General features: G+C 33.0%; 1 protein-coding gene across 1 annotated transcript in view; it reads right to left on the bottom strand.

Annotated features, from left to right (window-relative positions):
* The window catches only part of KHDRBS2 (KH RNA binding domain containing, signal transduction associated 2), a 400,827-nt gene that overhangs the window by 213,887 nt on the left and 166,754 nt on the right, over positions 1-20,186 (bottom strand). The window contains exon 3 of the mRNA XM_074333143.1: positions 10,295-10,411. Coding sequence (XP_074189244.1) covers positions 10,295-10,411 — 117 coding nt within the window. The remainder of the gene's footprint in view (positions 1-10,294; positions 10,412-20,186) is intronic.

Raw genomic sequence — 20,186 nt, forward strand, 5'->3', positions numbered from 1 at the left:
CTCTTGTGTCTTGAAGTTACCTTCTTCAATCTACAACTAGAATTCTGTTAAGTTATTTGAACAAACAATAAAAATGGTACTATTTTTATGGGCACATGGGTCTGGCAAATTATATCCTTAAACCAATGAGTTACACAATCCTTAAAAAAATTCACAAATTATTGTATAATTCCACTAAGTATGGGTAATAGTCCCTAAAATTTTATTTAATAATTACCTAAACATAATTTTTGATAGCAGATATTATACTTTAAGGATGTCAATAATATAAAAAGTTCATAACCAAATTTTAGTAACAGATACAATAAAATATTAGGAATAGCAATAATTACTTATTTGTCAACATTAATATGAACGACTGGCATATATTAATTGATATTGGAGGGAGAGGAGTTATTTTTTTGTTTGATTTTTCAACATGGATGATGTATAGCACTGAAGAAAATCTTCAAATAACTTTTTGTATATGGCCAATTTATCTAACATCCTTGTTATGAAACTGTTTTTCAAAATGTATCAAATATTTTCTCATTGAATAAACTATGCCTATCATCTACTATAATGACCAAAATATTTGTAAATAAGTAAAAATATGAGGAAACATAATTAAGTGTAGAAATTAATTTGTAACACCCATGAAGGACAAACATTCTCCAGATTATCTACATATGTCTATCTTTCATTACATAAAATAGCTGAGTGAGTCATCTGCATTCAGTACGACTAATGCAGCACAAAGGAGAAAAAGTTCAGAAATCTAAGCAGCAAAGATAAATTAGAAGCGAGTATGGCATATTATTAATAATATACTTGTGGATTTTCTTAATAAATCAATCTCTAGTATTTCACTTGGTTAAGCAATTAGATGAAATATGTAACACATGAATTATAATGACATACATAAAATTCTATTAATATCACACATAAGTTTTGCATTTTTTTTTTAAGTTAATGTGCATATGCAGATATAACAGCTTTACCAAGAAATAAAATTATTTGAGTAAGAGAAAAACAGATACTGTCATCTGAAATAAGCCCCCCCACCTTCCATTAGAGGAAAAGACTCCTTAGAGTTCCAACAAAATCATATACATTGAACTTAATGACTAGAGTTTAATTTTATAGTAGAGGATAAATGAAAAGAGATGGCAGTATTTTTTTTTTTTTTTTTGGAATAGCCACAAAGCGATTCACCACTAAACTGTCAGAGCAGAGAAATGGAAAATCTGCTTTAACATCAGATGCGAGGGAGGAGATGAAGACTTTTAATATCACCACTCCAGTGCACCAGCAATAAAACAGGGATCTTGCAGCATCTGTTGAAAGTCTGATGTAATTCTTTGGTGAGTATTCCCTTAGAACAATATAATTTTCTAAAGTATCAACCCTAGAGTGTGCAATTCTTCAGAGAAGGTTAAATTTTCCTCTCAGTTATAGCGTTTTGAAAATGCCACTGCTAATTACATGGAAATATTAGATACTTCATGAATCAATTTGGTAGAGCTATTTAAATTGATGCAGATGGCTTCATTTATCTAACAAATCTAATCTCTCTGAGTAGGGAATCAGAATCCCAGTTTGCTTCTGAACTCTGGTTTCTTAATTTAAGGCATTGCTGGAAAAATAAGCTCCCAAACCTTAATGTAGAAATGATTATCTGCAGAAGGAAAATGAATAACTAACAAAAGAGTCTTTCACAGAACTAATAGATGTTACTAATGTGAAGTAAACCACACCAAAAAAAAAAAAAAAAAAAAAAAAAAAAGGAGAGAGGGAGAGAATAAATATACAACAAATATATTAGGAGTACTTCCCTAACTTTCTAAATGTGTAGTCCCATGACAAATACACTCATGAAAAAGATGACATAAAGACCCTGTGCTTTAACTTTTGATGAGTAATTCCAAAATTCTCTATCGTGAAGTTTCACACCCATACTTAGATTTACATACAGAAGGTGCCCAAAACAATGTATACACATTTTAAGAAAGGAAAACACTTTATTAAAGTTGTCATACTCAATATATACTAATAACAAAAGATGAATACAAGTCATGGGTATACTTTTTTTTGGCACCCCTGGTATGAATCTTATTATTAAATAAAGTGTGAATAAAACTTTTAAATTTAAAATGTATAAAAATCTTGAAAACATTAAGTTCAAGACAAAGTAGGCTATGTCTGTTCTTTGCTTACTATCTTATTCTTTACTGTTTGTGCTCTCGGATTGGTAGGGATGATTGTTGAGTTTTATTTAAGTAAATGTGATATTGGTGGAGCTACTGAAGAAATAAACATTTTTTACACATTTCAGTCATATTCAGTAATTGGGGTGGGTTGGTGGTAGAAGAGGGAAGAGGGGGTAAAAAATATGGTGATGAAGAACTGACTGTGGGTGGTGAACACACAAAGTGATATAGGTGATGTAATACAAAATTGTACACATGAAACCTATGTAACTTTACTAACCAATGTCACCTCAATAAATTTAAAATTTTAAAAATAAATAAATAATTAAAAATATATAAATGTTATTCAGGATTCAAAAGCTGAAAAAAATATTTTGATTTTAAAAATACTTTAGCTTTAATTTTTTCTAAAAGTTATGTGAAAAGAAGAAAATTAAGAAAGACTGGAAAAACACATTGCATAAAAGTGCCACATGACAGAAATAAAGTATTTTTCAAAATATGCAAAACTTACGAGAGGAATACAGCAAGCCTACTATAAGAAAAAAGAAGCAAATACAGGATATTATTAGCTTAGAAATGTGAACATTAAAGCATTTGGAGACATTCCAAATTCTCTAAATCAAGAACCACATTTTGTTTGCTTTTTTTTTCTTCTTTAACTCCATAGTGATGCTAGAATTGTAAACGTTAACAATTAAATACCTCTGAAACCTAGGTATTTTCTCAAATTTAGATATTAAGTAAAAAGTACATAAAACAGTTTCCTGCATTGACATTTGGTATGCTTGCTTCTTGACTAGATGAAGTACTGGTGACAGACAAGCAGCAGTGGACACCTGGGGGCACAGTTCACAGAGAATGCCTTGTGAATGCATCCCTGGAAGTGTACAAAACATTGTCTGGGCTACGAAAACTCAAGTGGGGCGATCAGTTGTGTTCATAGCAAAACACATAAAATTCCATTTATATCCTGGGCATTTCATTTTCCTCAGTCATTTTGATTTCACTCTGGGTGAACCAATACACAGAGAAAGCAAAAGTGAACTCAGTCATACTATTCATTAGGCTGAGGAGCTGGTGATTTATTTTTCTTTCTGTGGGCTCTGGTCAGCATCATTAACTATTGCCAGAAAACAGAACTTTCTGCTTTTTATCAAAAATTGTCAAGAGCTCAAACACATTTTCAAGTATTCATGACAACTCTCCTCAGCCACAGAATAATTCAGGTATGTAACTGAGAAAACTACTATTCAAATTTTAAATAACTTGTGAAGTTAACTAATAAGGAGACAACAGAATACTAAACCAAATAAACATCAGTACAACTAATGAAATTCAGAATCCAATTAGCACTGATAATGCACTTGAGTTAAGTGCAGGGTTTTTCTCTTTAGCATTCCCACTCTGGGCCCATTATCCTCTTAACTACTAAATTTTGGTATCTTGAAATTCCCTAAGCTGTATTAGAACAAGCTGCCCAAGTTTCTCCTCAAAGAATATGGTTTATATTGGGGTCAAGTCTCAACAATTTAAAGCAAACATTTAACACGATCTTTCTAAAAACATACAAATAACAACTTTTTCAACAAATGCTTTTCAAAGAGATTAAATACCATTATTTGACATTTTAGATAACAATTCCCAATCAGTTTGACATTAAATTTACCCATAAAATGTAAAATGCATTACGTCTTACAATGACCAAAATACAGCTATTTAGGAAATGTTCATTTCTAATACCCAATTCTATTAATATTATATTCAGATAGGTTAATTGCTTTTGTTATGGGGCATGTGACAAGGAAAAGAGAGAATAGAATGTAAAAAATAATAATAAAGCAAGCATTAATATTTTAAAAAATATATAGTGAGCTAGGCCCCTAAATATGTAAAATGTATTATACACGTAGTACTAAATAATATAAAATGTACTAATAATATACAAATGTACATAAATAAACTGAATCACTGTGGGATTCTGCTTAGAAATTCTTCCCTAATATAGGAAACTGGTAAAAAAGAAATAGTGTCAATGCGTACAGATATTGTAAGAAATCCTGATGGTGTATATAATCCATAACTTGATCACATATCTAAATTCCACAATCTATAAGAAATACAAGAAATGATTGATAAAGTGACAAATTTAGTTTGTGTTCTCATCACAAAAATGCCATATGGTCCTTTCTTGACTAAGACAAATCTTCAACAATTCGACTTGGTCAAAAAGAGGGACTAATTTAAACAAATGTCCCCATTGTGGTCTGGGGCAGTACTTTCGGTATGGTACGATTTACTTTCCCTTCTGGGATCCATCTAACATTCCTGATAAAATGTAGGCGTACTTGCTTTGTCAGGTTGTAATAAAAGAGGCCTAACAAAGAAATTAGAATTACCTACCCAATTAACCTTGAACATGTGACATTAAACCAGACATTCAAAGGTGCAAAGACCAGCTTCATGACTAGCCTAATACTTTTTAACTAGAACGTTCTATTTTTGGTTTCTAGTGGCTCATAAAATGCCTCTACCAGAAGAAAGCTTTGAGTTGCCTTTCTTGGAAGCCTTACCCTTACTGGGAACTTTGAAATAAAAATCTGGCATGTGCTTCAATCATTTTATTTGAGAATAGGCTTGATCAAATTGAAAATAACTTGTAAGGAATGCAACAAAAAACACAAAATACCAAACACAAATCCACAGAAAACCCCAGAAATTATCCGAGTCTGTAGTAATTGCCATGAGGGGGCAGTAGACATGCAAGAAAATGAGTCTAGCATTTGGAAAATTGCTAACAATTTTGAGAACCACTTAATCTTATATATCAAGCAGTAGGAATCTGTTCCACTAATCTACTGTTGAATAACTCACCATGCCACACTTAGTTGCCTAAAATAACCATTTTATTATTGTGCATGAGTTCTGTGGGTGAGAGATTTAGACAGAGTACAGTGGGCATAACTTGTATCTGCTCTCTGAGTCAGGAGATGCAGAGAGAATTCAAGCTGCCGGTGACCACTCCAATGGGTACAGGCTCAAAACATCTGGAAAGCTCTCTACTTGCATTTGCAGTGCCTGGACTAGGGTGACTCAAAATCTGGGCCCAACTGGGACTTCCACTTGTACCTATACGAGGCTTCTCCATATAACTTTGACCTTCTTTCAGGGGAAACCTCAAGATTGTCACAAGCAGTTTAAGGCAGTGGAGAGCTGCAAGAGATAGTGTGCTTTCAAGTGAGGCAGAAGGTGCACGGTGTCTTCCAACTAACCCTAAGAAGTCATGAAACAGCACCTCCCTTGCAGTCTATCTGTGATAACCAAGTCATTAAAACTATCCAGATTCAAGGGGAAGAGAATTAGACCCTATTAATCTATTTCTTTAAAAAGAAAAAAAGTCAAAGAATTTGCAGCCATCTTTAAAACTGCCACAGAATGAAGAATTTAAAATATTTCCAAGACATACATGGTCCCTTTCTATATTGATTGTATCTCATTTGAATTTTGGTTGTAATATTTTGGGTGAAAAACATAGCTCAGGACAAAAAGAGAGAAGCCTTCCTCAGTAGTAGAAATGAAATACACTGTTTTAATTCTGATTTATAAAATGTAAAACGTCTAGAAATTTCTGTCTTCATACATTCTATATGTAATACTTTGATACATAAAAATTCCCTGCAACATGGTATGAGATAGCTTGATTCTGTGATTCCTTTATTTTACTCATCGTGGGAAACCAAGGTGCAGTATAAATACTGAGTGACAAGTGACAAGGGAGGAAAAATTACTATACCAGTAATATTAAAATATATATTTTTGTAAATAAATCAGCCTTGGTTTATGGCTGAGACATAGATCCTTGAAAGTTTTCAAACAGCAAATCTTAAGTACAAAAAATTAAAATAAATATGTCTACTATGAATAAAATTAGACTAGAGGAAATTAATGATTTCAAATTATATATAACTTTGATTCACAATACATAAAAAATGCTTCCTCATGACTTGTCATTGAAGCCTATGAAGAGTGGATTTATGGCTTTTTTTTATTTTTTTATTCTAAGATGAAAGCACAGCATAGAGAATGACAAATTATACATAAAAGGGTTGGTGATGCTAAGGTGAAAAATGATTTCTCACAATATCATGATATATTTCACTCTCAACTCAAACCTAATTATTTTAATTGTTTGGTCCAAATATATCATAGGCTGAGATAACCTTGTATTGGTTCACCATCAAAACATAGGTTTCATTGTGTCCTCATAAAAAATGTATTTGTAATGAAATGTTCCTTATCGCATGTGCTACTCTTCAGATGTGACCTATTAGTCTGTTACTCTAATTTTTCAGAATTCAGATCAGAAAAACAGAAGGATGCAATGAATAAATCAAAAATAAAATCTCATCTATCTGTAATTTATGTTATACTCCTTGTTCTTTGAGTGATATTTAAGCAAAGTATTATGCTTATTCTTCTATCTCTGGAAGTCAAGATAGGCTAAGCAATCTTTCCTGAAGGAGGGAAAGTTGAGAAAGAAATATTGTTGATCTCCTGAGCAGTTTATTAAGGACAAAGCTAAAATTAAAATCAGTGTCTAGGCTGTTGACATTGTGGGATTACAAATTGCTTTGTTGTTAGGGATATTTAAAAATGGAAACTGGAGTCTATGTAACCAATCCCAGCCTGACTGACAAGCAGTGAGCATGGCCTCGCCCCTTCAGGATCTGAGAGACTCCCCTGCTGTTTGATGTGAGGCACAGCCCAGAAGCCAAATGAGAAAAGGATGACTGGTGTGGGATTCACACTCGCATTGCCCACCAGGCAGCCGCATTACTTTGAAGGTTTTTAGCTGATTTTATTCTTGATGAAAATCAATCTTGCCATGAAATCAGAAAGGATTTACTAAAGTAGCCATCACCAAATACAGAAGATCTATTATAATACAGAAACTGCACATGTTGTTAGCACATCAAAGAGGAGAAGGCTTGCCTTGAGAATTATCACACATTTTCAAATAAAATGCCACCAAATAGCACTTCACTTTTAACATATATTTAACTCACTAGTATGTTTTAAGCCTATATGCCATAATTTTAACCAAGCTTATTAATAGAAGTGACAAAATACCTTTCCTTACAACATGATTTATTTAACACGGCCATCTGTGATTTTCATGTAAGGACAACAAATAAGTAGGCAGGAAATTGGTATTCATGATTTCCTGCTTTTACTTTCCTGTTTTCTGGGCATGTTCAGCCCTTGACTGGTTTTCTCTAACCTCTCTAACCTTTTTTTCTTGGAGATAATATGGTCATTCCTAACTCTGTTCAAAGATAAGGCTATAGAACCACTATTTTCTCTGTTCTCCTTCACCAGTCTTGGCCATCAGCATCACTGAAAACAGCAACACTCTATCTGAATGTCCAGTAACTTACTCCTGAAGAAGCCTCAGAACAAAGCGCTAGTGAAGCAAACAGATGCATGGTTATTTAGAACCAGCTGGCCATATGGTGCATGAAGAACTTAGACTTTAAAGAAATTTCTAAACTGCCAGTTAAATCCCTGAGGTATTTTGAAATACTGCAAATATCCTGTATATTTTACTTTCTAGATTTCTCTAAAAATATATTGTATCAACACAGTCGAAAAGTTAACTTCTGTTCAAGAATTCCGACATCTCCAATAAGGGACTAATATCTAAAATATATAAGGAACTCATACAACTCAACACCAAAAAGCAAACAATCCAATTAAAAAATGGGCAGAGGACCTGAATAGACATCTCTCCAAAGAGGACATGCAGATGGCCAACAGACATATGAAAAGATGCTCAACATCACTAATCATCAGAAGAATGCAAATAAAAACCACAATGAGATATCACCTCACACCAGTTAGAATGACTATCATTAACAAAACAAATAATAACAAATCTTGGAGAGGCTGTGGAGAAAAAGGAACCCTTACACACTGTTGGTGGGAACGCAGATTGGTGCAGCCTCTATGGAAAGCAGTGGAGGTTCCTCAAAAAAATTAAGAATAGAATTGACATATAACCCAGCAATCCCTCTCCTCAGTATACGAGTATACCCAAAAAATCTGAAAACATTTATCCAAAAAAGGTATATGTGCTCTGATGTTCACTGCAACTTTGTTTATGATGGCCAAGACATGGAAACAACCAAAGTTTTCTTCAATAGATGATTGAATAAAGATGTGGTATATATACACAATGAAATACTACTCTGCCCTAAGAAAAGAGGAAATAGTGCCATTTGCAATAACATGGATGGAACTTGAGATTACTATGCTAGGTGTGAAATAAATTAGATAGAAAAAGTCGAGAACCATAATGATTTCACTGATATGTGGGATATAAACTGAAAGCAACAACGCAACAAGACAAACAAAAATCAAAAGCTTATAGACACAGGCAACAGTTTAATGGTTACTAGAGAGTAAGGGAGAAGAGGGTGGTAGATGAGGTTAAACAGGGTCAAGTATATGGTGATGGAAGGAGAACTGACTCTGGGTGGTGAGCACACAATGTATTACAGAATTGTACACCTGAAATCTATGTAACTTTACTAACCATTGTCACCCCAATAAACTTTAATCAAAAAAAAAGAAAAAAAAAAAGAATTCCTAGATGCTTTTAGGTAGAATATGAGTTCATATAGTCTAGGATCAAAACAATATGGGAATGAAATCATGACTATAAAGTATGATTTTGCTACCAGTGTTACCTTAGATATTACTGTATTTTATTTTGTTTTGCTCTTGGTTTTCTTTCTTTACTTATAGAGTTATTGGGTAGACGTAACTAAATAAAAAGGAATGTTTACTCACTACCATCAGAAAGAAAAAAACACAAATAAAAACATTAAATTGGGGCCGATCTGGTGGCTCAGGCAATTGGAACTCCATGCTCCTAACACTGAAGGCTGCTGGTTTGGTTCCCACATGGGCCAGTGGGCTCTCAACCACAAGGTTGCCAGTTCGACTCCCGCAAGGGATGGTGGGCTGTGCCCCTGCAACTAACAACAGCAACTGGACCTAGAGCTGAGCTGTACCCTCTATAACTAAGATTGAAAGGACAACAACTTGACTTGGAAAAAATCCTGGAAGTACACACTGTTCCCCAATAAAGTCCTGTTCTCCTTCCCCCACACAAATACATAGACAGCCACATGGACATATGGCATAATTATATAAGGGAGAGATTGGAAGTAAACATAAATTCGGGGTTTAGAAGCACAGAGGTGGTATAAGATCATGAAGGGAAGGAAGAGTCTGAAGAGTAAGCCCTGAGCTTGAAGGTCTGGAAGAGGAAAAGGAGCTAGTCATGAGGACTGAGGTGGAGAACGATGAAAAATGGGTGAGAACAACTGATTGCAAATAACTTTGCAGTGAGTTTTGCTATAAAGGTAAGCAAATAAAACAGGTGGTAGCTAAATAGTTGTTATTCTTCCAAAGCACTGAATTCAAACACAGAGAAAATTGGTATCATTTTATAAAGTGGGAAAATGATATAGTTCAGATGTGAAATAAATCATTTCAAACATCAAAGTTGATGTATTTCTTAGCTTTTTGGTCTTTGAGGGTCAGGTGAGTTGTCTAATACCACTGAAACATTTCAAAAAATAAGTGGAATTATCTTAGATTTGCAGATAAGTATTTACAATTGTTTCAGGTAAGAAGATAAAAGTGAAATAGAGAGATAAAATGAGAGAAGGACATAATGGATATGATTTGGTGATACAGTTGAAGAAAGAAAAGGGATCCAATCAGGGAATTAAAGAAAACGAACATCGACATGTAGAAACATTCCACAGACGACACTCAAAAAAAAAAGATTTGACAGAAACATACACGAAGGACTAAAGGGAATAAAAATACAGAATTAAGATGTTCTGAAAAAAAGCCAATAATTGATTTTTTATGAAAATAGAGGAGACATCAGAAAGCATAATAGAGTGGTCCCAGAAGGTGAAGTTCATAGGATATCATGGGAGCACAGTTGAGATGTGCTTGTAAATTTGGCCATCAGTGGTACAGGTAACCTCCTGTATGTTTTAAATATAAAATTCAAAGTTCAGTACCTTTGCTTTATCTCTCATTGATCCTTTGCCCAGGATAGACATTTTAGCACCTGTTTCTTCCTGTAGCCTCTTCAAGGAATTTCCTCTTGGTCCAAGCAATTTCCCCACAAAATTGAACTAGGAAACAAAATCAATAGAATGTCTGTTTTAAGGTAGAGAAAAGTAATAATTTGCATCAAAAGTAATTGATGGGTTATTGGTTTTTCAAACTATCTCTGAGAAGAGTTCACACACACACACACACACACACACACACACACACACACAGAGAAACGATTTCAGCCCTCTAAACTGGGATCCATTTTAAAAGGGATGCCCCTTCCGAAACACATGTCAAAATTACTAATATGTTAAACTTACCATTTAGTATTATTAAATAAATAAATCACTTCTTTAACAAAGAAATTAGGGAGAAAAACTATGGTTTGCAAAATTTCTAAAGGCTTTTTTCCTCTAATCAAATTATGAAAATAAGAAATAATTTTAACATGTCTATGCACTTTCAAAATTGCAAGAAGTTTATATTTTAAGTTGATTTTTAAAATAAAATTTTAAATTCATGTTTGTTAAGTATTGTTTTTGCCCATAACAATCTATTGAAAATTTCATGACTGGAAAAACAGAAATTCAACTTCTCTTCAATCTTACATTTTCTATGTTAAAGAGTTGTTCTTAGGATCAGCAAATTAAAAATGTGGACACTAAAAGAAAAGTTTAAAATACTACAGATAGAGCACATATACAAAACAATTTGTCTCAATATAAACTTCTGACGGCTCTATCCAATTTGTTTATTCGTCCTGAAACATGGTTATAAACAGTTATCAGAGTATGATGTTATCTACTAAAAGGAACATTGCCAAACCAAATCATTCAGATAATCATTCATTGATTGATTTAAAAAAAAAAATACACAGGGCTTAGAATGCATCAAAAATATGTTGTGGGCATGAAGAACAAACATAAGTAAAATTAACTGAGTGCCTTCTAAATCAAAGATTCCCCCCCTTTTTTGGTAAATCCAATGTCTTACAGTAAGAAGTATATCATATTTAATAGTGAGAAACAAACTGCTTTTCCCCTAAGTTCAGGATAAAAATGATATCGGCTCTTACCACATCTATTCAATGTTGTACTGGAGTGTGGATTGTTTTTGTATAAGCAAATAGATAAATGGAATAATATAAAGTTCAGAAAGACCACACTTAAATGCTTCAGTTGATTTTCAACAAACGTGCCAAACCAATAAATTTGAAAAGTATTTTAAACAAATGTTGCTAGAATAATGGGATATTCATATGCTCAAAACAAAAACTTTTATGCCCTACCTCACATTTAAGCAAACCTTATTTTGAGATCTACCATAGATCTGAATATAAAAGCTAAAATCATAAAGATTCTAGGGAGAAAGCGTACAAAAATGCCTTTGCAAACTTACGCTTGGAAAGGTTACTTAACTAGGAAGCAGAGCACTCACTAAAACTTTTGCTGGTCTAAAACCATTATGAAATTGAACAGACACGCCACAGAGTGGGAGAAAATACTCCCCGTGCATACATCTGAAAAATGACTGGTATCTACAATCTACAAAAAACTCCACCAAGTCAATAATTAATCACACACATACACATCAGAATTGCTAGAACTAAAACGAAAGACCAAATATCGATGAGGATGTGCAACTACTGGAGCAATTACTGTTGTCAGTATAAAGTGAAACAACTATTTTGGAAAGAAGATTGAAAGTTATTTATTAACTTAAACATGAGCCCCAGTATGACCTAGCAATTCTAAATATAAGTGCTTAACCAAAATAGATACAATCCAATGGTCACAAAATGATTTGCACAAGAATGTGCATGACACGTTATTTAAAATCACCATTACTCCAGAAATAAACCAATGCTCTTCCAAGAAGAGTAAACAAGTTTATACACAAATAGAAATGAATTAGTCACTGATTGACACAAAAGCATGAATGTATCTCACATGCTTTTGTGAAAGAAGCCAGATACAAAAGAGTATGTTGTGTTTGATTCCATTAATAAAAAATTGTAGAGGCAAAAATAATATATGATGTTAGAATTCATAACAGTGGTTTCCTGTTGAGAAAAGAAGCAGGGGTTGAACTGGCTGTTAAGTGGCACGAAGGAAATACCTGGGGTGATGAAATTATTCTATATTTTGTTGAAAGTGTAGTATATTTTTGTCAAAACTCATCAAGCTCTACACTTAACACCTGTTCATTTCACTGTATGTAAATAGTACATCAATTAAGAATGGGAAAAAAGAAATTAGAAAGTTGAAAACACATATAAATATTTTAATATATCATAATGAAATGCCCCACAATGAAATACTAGTCCCAGGCAGTTGTACAAAGGAATCTCACAGACTATGTCATTCCATGCAGACTATTCCAGAGAAAATGGGTGGAAGCCCCTAACTCATTTAGCAGGCTAGTATAAACTTGACACCAAAGCCAGGTGAGAAAAGGGAATTTATACAGTAAATCCATTCATGAAACTAATCCCACTCAGCAAAATAGTCACAAAACCAAATCCTGCTGTATATACAAAAAATACATTATGATTGAATTGTGTTTGTTACAGGTACACAGGTGATTTAAGATCTATAATACCCAACTGTAATTCGCCTATTAACAAATTAATGGAGAAAAAAGTTAATGTTTTATTTGAACAGAAAATAATTAGGTAAAATTAAAATTCAATCATTATAAAACTCACATCATCTGAAAAACGAAGAAAACTTGCTCAAACCAATAGAAGATTTCTACTCAAAACCAGAATAATGGCCCCTTAAAGATGTTCATGGCTTAAAATCCAGGATCTATAGATATGTTACCCTGCAAATATGACTTTACAAATGTGATTAAATTAGGAATCTTGAGATGATGGCATTATCCTGGATTATCCAGGTATGCCCAGTGTCCACATAAGTGAAAGAAGCGGGCAGCAGAATCAGAGCTTGGAGTGATACAATTGCTGGTTTTGAAGATGTAAGCCATGAACCAAAGAATAAGGGCAGCTTCTAGAAACTGAAAAAGTCAAGGAACAGATTCTTCCTTAGGGCCTCCGGAAGGAATGCAGCCTTAATGACAACTTAATTTTAGCCCATAAGAACCATTTCAGAATTCTGACTTCTGTAAATGTAAAATAATAAATTTGTTGTGTTTTAAGCCACCAAGTTTGTGGTAATTGTTACAGCAATAATAGGACAGTATTAATATACAAAGGAAAGAAGGAACTACCTAATATGTAACATAACTGACTACCCAGAGTAAGAAAATGAAATTACTTCCTAAAACATAAGAAAAAAGTAAATATAGATGGTTTATAGCTCAGCTATGAAAGGTAAAATTTTAGAATTTGTAAGGGAAAATTATAGGAAAATAATGCTTAAGAGTTCTAAAACCAGACATAAAAATATGCAATCTGTAAAATAAAAGTTTGATTAAAATTAAGAATATTTTTTCATTACAATACACCACAAAGAAAGTGAAAACATCAATCACAAATTTGGAGATGCTTCACATTACATATTACCAATAAAGCATCAGTTTACAAAAACCCGACTAAAACTCTAAGGAAAAGACAATGTAATAGATAAAAATCATGAATATATCATTGGAGAAACAGAATGGCAAAAGGAAAAAATTTTGAAACCTCAACCTTATTAGAATTTAAACAAAAATAAAATTAAGACCACAACGAGATATCATTTTACACACACTATGATGGTAGAAATGAAGAAGTCAGAAACCAAACATTGGCCATAATATGGAGCCAGGGAGACTCATATACCCTGTTTAAGGAAATGTAAATAGATGCACACATTTTGCCATTATCTTGTAAATCTGTAAATGTACTTAATCTATGTTTTAGCAATCATATTTCTAGGTACATTCCCTTGAGAAATGTTGACACATGTACAAGAATACTCAAAGTCTCAATGCTTTTAAGAGCAGAAATAATTGGGGAAAAATGACCGTGAATTCAAGAATGGGGTGCCGTCACCTGGATACCATACCAACATTGGCTTATGTCACAGAGATGATTCCCAGATACCCTTCCACATATGCCTCCTTTTGTGTTGGATTTTGTCAATAACAGGAAGTTGCATGAGACTTGGACAATGGACATACATTGGAGTCCATTATTCTTGGCAAGTCATGGTGGTCAGACGTGGCTGTTTTATTGACCTCTACATTATTTCCCACTCCATGGATATTGAAGCCCCACAGACCTCTCCACAAATTCCCAGGTCCAGGTACTGGCAGGTTTCAGAGTTGGATCTAAACTGTCCATTCATGGCAACTTTCCTGTGTTCCCTTCCCCGATCTCTTCTGACAGCGTGTTAGTCCTGAATTGTAGATTACAACTATTATAACAGAACCATGACTGGTACAGATTAACACATAAACTGTGATATATTCATACTGGATTATACAGTTATAAACACAAATTACCCATAACTATATGCAATCTCATTAACAAATCTTAGAAATACAATTTTGAATAAAAAATTTAAGCTCTAGGTATATGACACTATTTTTTATAAAACTCAAAAGCAAATAAAATCAAATGACATTTTACTTATGAAGACATGCATAAGTAGTAAGTTTAATTCTCAAATAACAGAGACAATAATAAACACAAAAGTCAAGATATTGGTAACTATCTGGGAATGGAGAGTAGGGAATGTAATCAAAGGGGATACTACCCAGGTGATGTCAAAGTAATAGATAACATTTTAGACTTTAATTTTGTTTTATACTGTACATGAAAATTACACACATTTTGAATGAATTGTATTACAGAACTTATAAAAGAAATCAAAGAGAATAATTACAGTTCAGTAAAATGTTTTAATGTCTCTTTCGCCCTCTGTTACAGAACCTTTTTGCCCCTTTACTTGTGGTAGCAAAACAACACAATAATACAAAAGCACTCAAAGCGATTTCTCCATCTGGAATGCTTACGACACTGAAAGGAAGAGATAGCATTTCCCCCATTCTGGCTGAGGACAGGTTATTGACAAAATATATACATGGTCCCTACTCTCAGTAGTTTCTGTTTCCTCCTTCACATTATATTTCCCAAAACTTCAATTTCAACACAGTAGCTTTATTTCTAACCAATGACGAATTTGAAACCAAATTGTCTTGAAGCTATAAGGGAGATATCCCTTTTACTTCTTTCACAAACTTTATCTTTTGAAATGGAACACAAACATCCAAATGAATGAAGATGTTATATAAAGATTTAATTTCATAAACTGACGGAAAGTATCTTTTATGAGTAACTTTAATTATGTAACATTATTTTAAGCAAGCGGTTCTTTTACTGACTGTCTTTAAAATTTATAAATATACAATCCACCATTTTCTTTTGCTTACAAATAATCATCATAGTTTAAGTTTTCTATGTGATTTTATCTCTTCCTTAATATCTGGAGTTTTGAGAGACAACACTGAGGACTGGCTAAGAGGACATTTTCCATGAAGGACTGGATACCATTTCTGTGTGAGATTTCAAAACATCAAAGGTAACATTGAAGCTGGTTATATATTTTTGATGTTGTGCTACATTTTTGCAAATTTATTTTAATGAAAACCCTGAAGAGAGTCTACACAAATTTGCTGTAACAAGACTTTATTTTTTCTCTATTTCAAACAAAGCCAACTGACATAATCATGACAAGTGAGTTATCAGTTTACTGACAACAATTGGTTCTAACCTTTTCTTTTAAGCTAATCTCTTTTAAACACAGAAAATAGCTCAAATGCTACACAGCAGTGTCTTCAATATTTAGCCATAATTTAATAAGTCGGAAATCTCTTAGATTCTTAAGGTTTAATCGAGTGAACACAATTGTGTTCTCAGTATGCTAAATATCTTGAAATAATTTCAAAGTATTTATCCACAGATATTTAAAGAAAATTAAATTTGTATATGTCAAATTCATTTATGCTTAAGTCACTGAACAGTTGTTTCATAATCAGTTTTATATTCAAAAAATTTTTGAACAATTTTAATCAGATTTTATAATTTTTTTTCTAAAACCAAATATTTGAATTATGTTGAGTAAAATGAATGAAAAGAAAAACATTTTAATGGATTTATAAGCAACACAATATAATTTGTGCCAAAGCAAGTGCTTATACAAATAGGGAAATTTTAATAAAAATATTTTAGGGACATTTTTAATAGAGATAACCCAAGAAAAGTTTAAAATTAGGTGAAAGTAAACTTTAATAATATTGGGTATACATATTTTAAAACATACCAATTCAATTTCGAAATATAGGATACCCCAGAATGTCTTATCTATAATCTCCCATTTTATTGTTTCCTCGTGATGAATGTATTCCTTCATGGTTAACAGTATTTCATTGATACTTATATAAAATAAAACTTTCTTCTTCTTTTTTTTTTAACATTTGACATTTTTTTCTGGTCACATGTTTATAAACGAAGTTCAGCAACTCTGTTTCTTCTCAAATAGGAGAGACAATTCACCTAGACTTGTTTCTTTTTCTGCGAGCACTAAGATTATATCTGCTTTGAAATGAAAGGACATTGTGATCACCAGGGCCACTTGTGAAGAATCCATGGTTGGTTTCTGCTGCAGGCCTCATCTCATTCTTCCTCCTTCATAGGACACAACTAGAGTTGAACTCCCTCATTTCCTGATCCTAAAATCCCTCTTGTCCTCACATCTGATACTACTGTGTTTCCTTGAAAATAAGACCTAGCTGGACAATCAGCTCTAATGTGTCTTTTGGAGCAAAAATTAATATAAAACCCGTTATTATATTATATTATATTATATTATACCCAGTCTTGTAGTAAAATAAGACCCGATATTATATTATATTAAATTATATTATACCCAGTCTTATAATAAAATAAGACCCGGTATTATATTATATATTATATTACATTACATTACGTTACGTTATGTTACGTTATATTATATTATATTACATTATATTATATTATACCCGGTCTTATAGTAAAATAAGACCGGGTCTTATATTAATTTTTTCTCCAAAAGACGCATTAGAGCTGATTGTCTGACTGGGTCTTATTTTCAGGGAAACACGGTATTTGAACCTTATTTTCATTTCTATCCTAGTCCTGGTTTGGTGATAAAGCCCCGTCTTAATCAATAGGAATCCACATTGCTGCTGTTCTGCATTAAATCGACCTTTAGTATTGTACCCTTATGTTTGTTTCTACTAAAACCAAGTAAAGCAATTTGGGGCATATTAAGAGAGATCACGTTTACAGATTAAAAAATATTCCTCTTGTCTAAATAGACAGGAAAAGACAATACTTCAGGTTCTCATCTCAGCAATTACCAAAGAACATTGGTGAACAAGGGAAAAGAGTTTGATTTGACAGCAAAAATATCAAGTTATATCTGAAGAATTAAACAATATCTTTTGGAATTTACAGAGGGCTCTATCAAAGAAAACCACTTACAATATAACAACATTGAAAATGATGAGTATTCAAGGAAATAAGAATGTTTTAAAATTAGCCATTAAATCTCATGTCAATATACTTTCATAAACTAAATTTTATACAAAAAATAAATTAATATAAAATTAAGGGTAGAATCAATTCAGTTACCAACTAAACACATTGGTTTAGCCTAGAACTTGTGAAATGTAAAGAGGATACAAAGTGAACCCGACCTAAATACTTCTTTCAGGAAACTTACTTTGTTGTGGGAGAAAAAGAGAATATACATAAACTACTAAAATTTTTAAAAGAAAGTGGTTAAGCATCATAACAGTATAACACCTTAAGTGCTACGAGTATTGAAAGGAAGAAGAAATGGTTTCTACATGGGCAAGTTAGGAAGTTTGACATTTTTGCTTACCCTTGAACAGGTAGTCAAGAGCTGGGCATGGAAAATGGCAGGAACATTTAAAAGGTAGATTGGAAAATATGCATTGAATGAATAGAAACTAAAGATGGCAGAACCAGGGAGAAGCTGAATGGTGTAATCTTGATAAATGATAATGGGATCATAAGTAGAATGGTGGTCACAGAAGATAGAAAATAAGATATGAGAGACTGGCAAGACTCAAGACTAACAATTTAATGAATTGGGTGGATATGATGATTATAGAAGGAATTAGCAATCAAAATATATTCTATGATTGAAAATATATTGTACAATTAGTAAAATTATGAAAGATAGTAACAAACGTTTTACAGAGAAATTTGGGATATATTCAATTTGAGGTGATTTACAAATGGAGAAATCTAGTATCCATGTATGAATAGACATCAAGAGAGAAATGTAAGAGAAATATACAGGCCTAGCAATTTTCTACGAAGTGTGCTTCTTAAATTCATGAAATTGCTAAAGGAAAGGGATTAAAAAGGAAAGCCCAAGAGAGAAACTTGAGGAACACTTATATTTAAAAGAGAAAATAAGTAAGAAGTTCAAATAACTAGTTTCTGTAGGAATAAGAACAAATGAGGAAAACAGGAGGGTATTTTTTAATAAATCACTTAATACAAAAATACATATCAAATGGCAATTATGTGCCACATACTGTGCTAGGAGAAATATAGGATTCCACAGGAATATATAAGTGAACTTCTTGGGGGGAAAAAAAAAACAACAACGAAAAACAACAACAACAACAGCAAAACAAAACAAAACAAAACAAAACAAACCTTTCTGACAAAGAGGATTTAAGCTGAGAAGTAATGCATGGGGAGTATGGGACTGGGTAGGAGAGGAGAGTTCTGATGGAGACTTTCCAGGCAGAAGGAGTAACGTGAGGAAACTACAAGAGCGTGATGGGTTTGATAAACTCAAAGAAATATACTTTGGTGGTCTGGGAAATGGGGTTAGAAGGAAGTTGTAGAGAGAATGTTCACTTGATCCTGTTGAGAAGATTGGTCTTTAGATAAAAGCATTTTAACGCAATTGAAAGCCTTGAACCTGCAATGCACTGAGATGGATAGGAAGTGAACTGTGGCATGATTAACTTTATTTTCAGCATCTTGCAGACTGCAGCGTGAGGAATGGAAGGAGCAAGCAAAGAGACAGAGACATTAAGAAACAATGATATCTGCAGAGCTTATAGATGGAGGTAGCATAGACTTTGAGAAAAACAAACTGTTGGGCTTGATAATTAGGAAGAATCTAGATTCTGGGCTAAAGCAGCAATCATTATAGTATATATTTAACCTCAGAATTTATATAACACTTGACAACAAAACAGTAAATGTCAACACATATATGAACTAAAAGAGTTTAAATAGAAAGGCTTACCAAAAATATAAAAAGTAATTACTTTTGCTTGCCATAAGATCCAAAAATCCTATTTGGGGTGCTCTCTTCAAAGGGATATATTTGAATTTGAAGGAAGCATACATAGTAGGAGGAGAAGAATCATTTATGCTAAGTGTAAAAAAATGTGGGTGCTATGAAAATATGTTCAATCTCACTAATCATCAGAGAAATGCAAAGAAAAACCACAATGAGATACCACCTCACCCCAGTCAGAATGGCTGTCATCAATAAATCAACAAACAACAAGTGCTGGCAAGGATGTGGAGAAAAGGGATCCCTCATCCACTGCTGGTGGGAATGCAGATTGGTGCAGCCACTATAGATATCAGTATGGAGGTATCTCAAAAAACTGGAAATGGAACTACCTTATGACCCAGCAATTCCACTCTTAGGTATCTATCCAGAGAAATCCAAAACACTAATTCAAAAAATTTATGCACGCCTGTTTATTGCAGTGCTATTCACAATAGCCAGGACATGGAAACAACCAAAATGCCCATCGGTAGATGACTGGATTAAGAAATTGTGGTACATTAATACAATT

The sequence above is a fragment of the Rhinolophus sinicus genome, linkage group LG05 (assembly GCF_036562045.2).
Source record: "Rhinolophus sinicus isolate RSC01 linkage group LG05, ASM3656204v1, whole genome shotgun sequence".
NCBI classification, from domain to species: domain Eukaryota; kingdom Metazoa; phylum Chordata; class Mammalia; order Chiroptera; family Rhinolophidae; genus Rhinolophus; species Rhinolophus sinicus.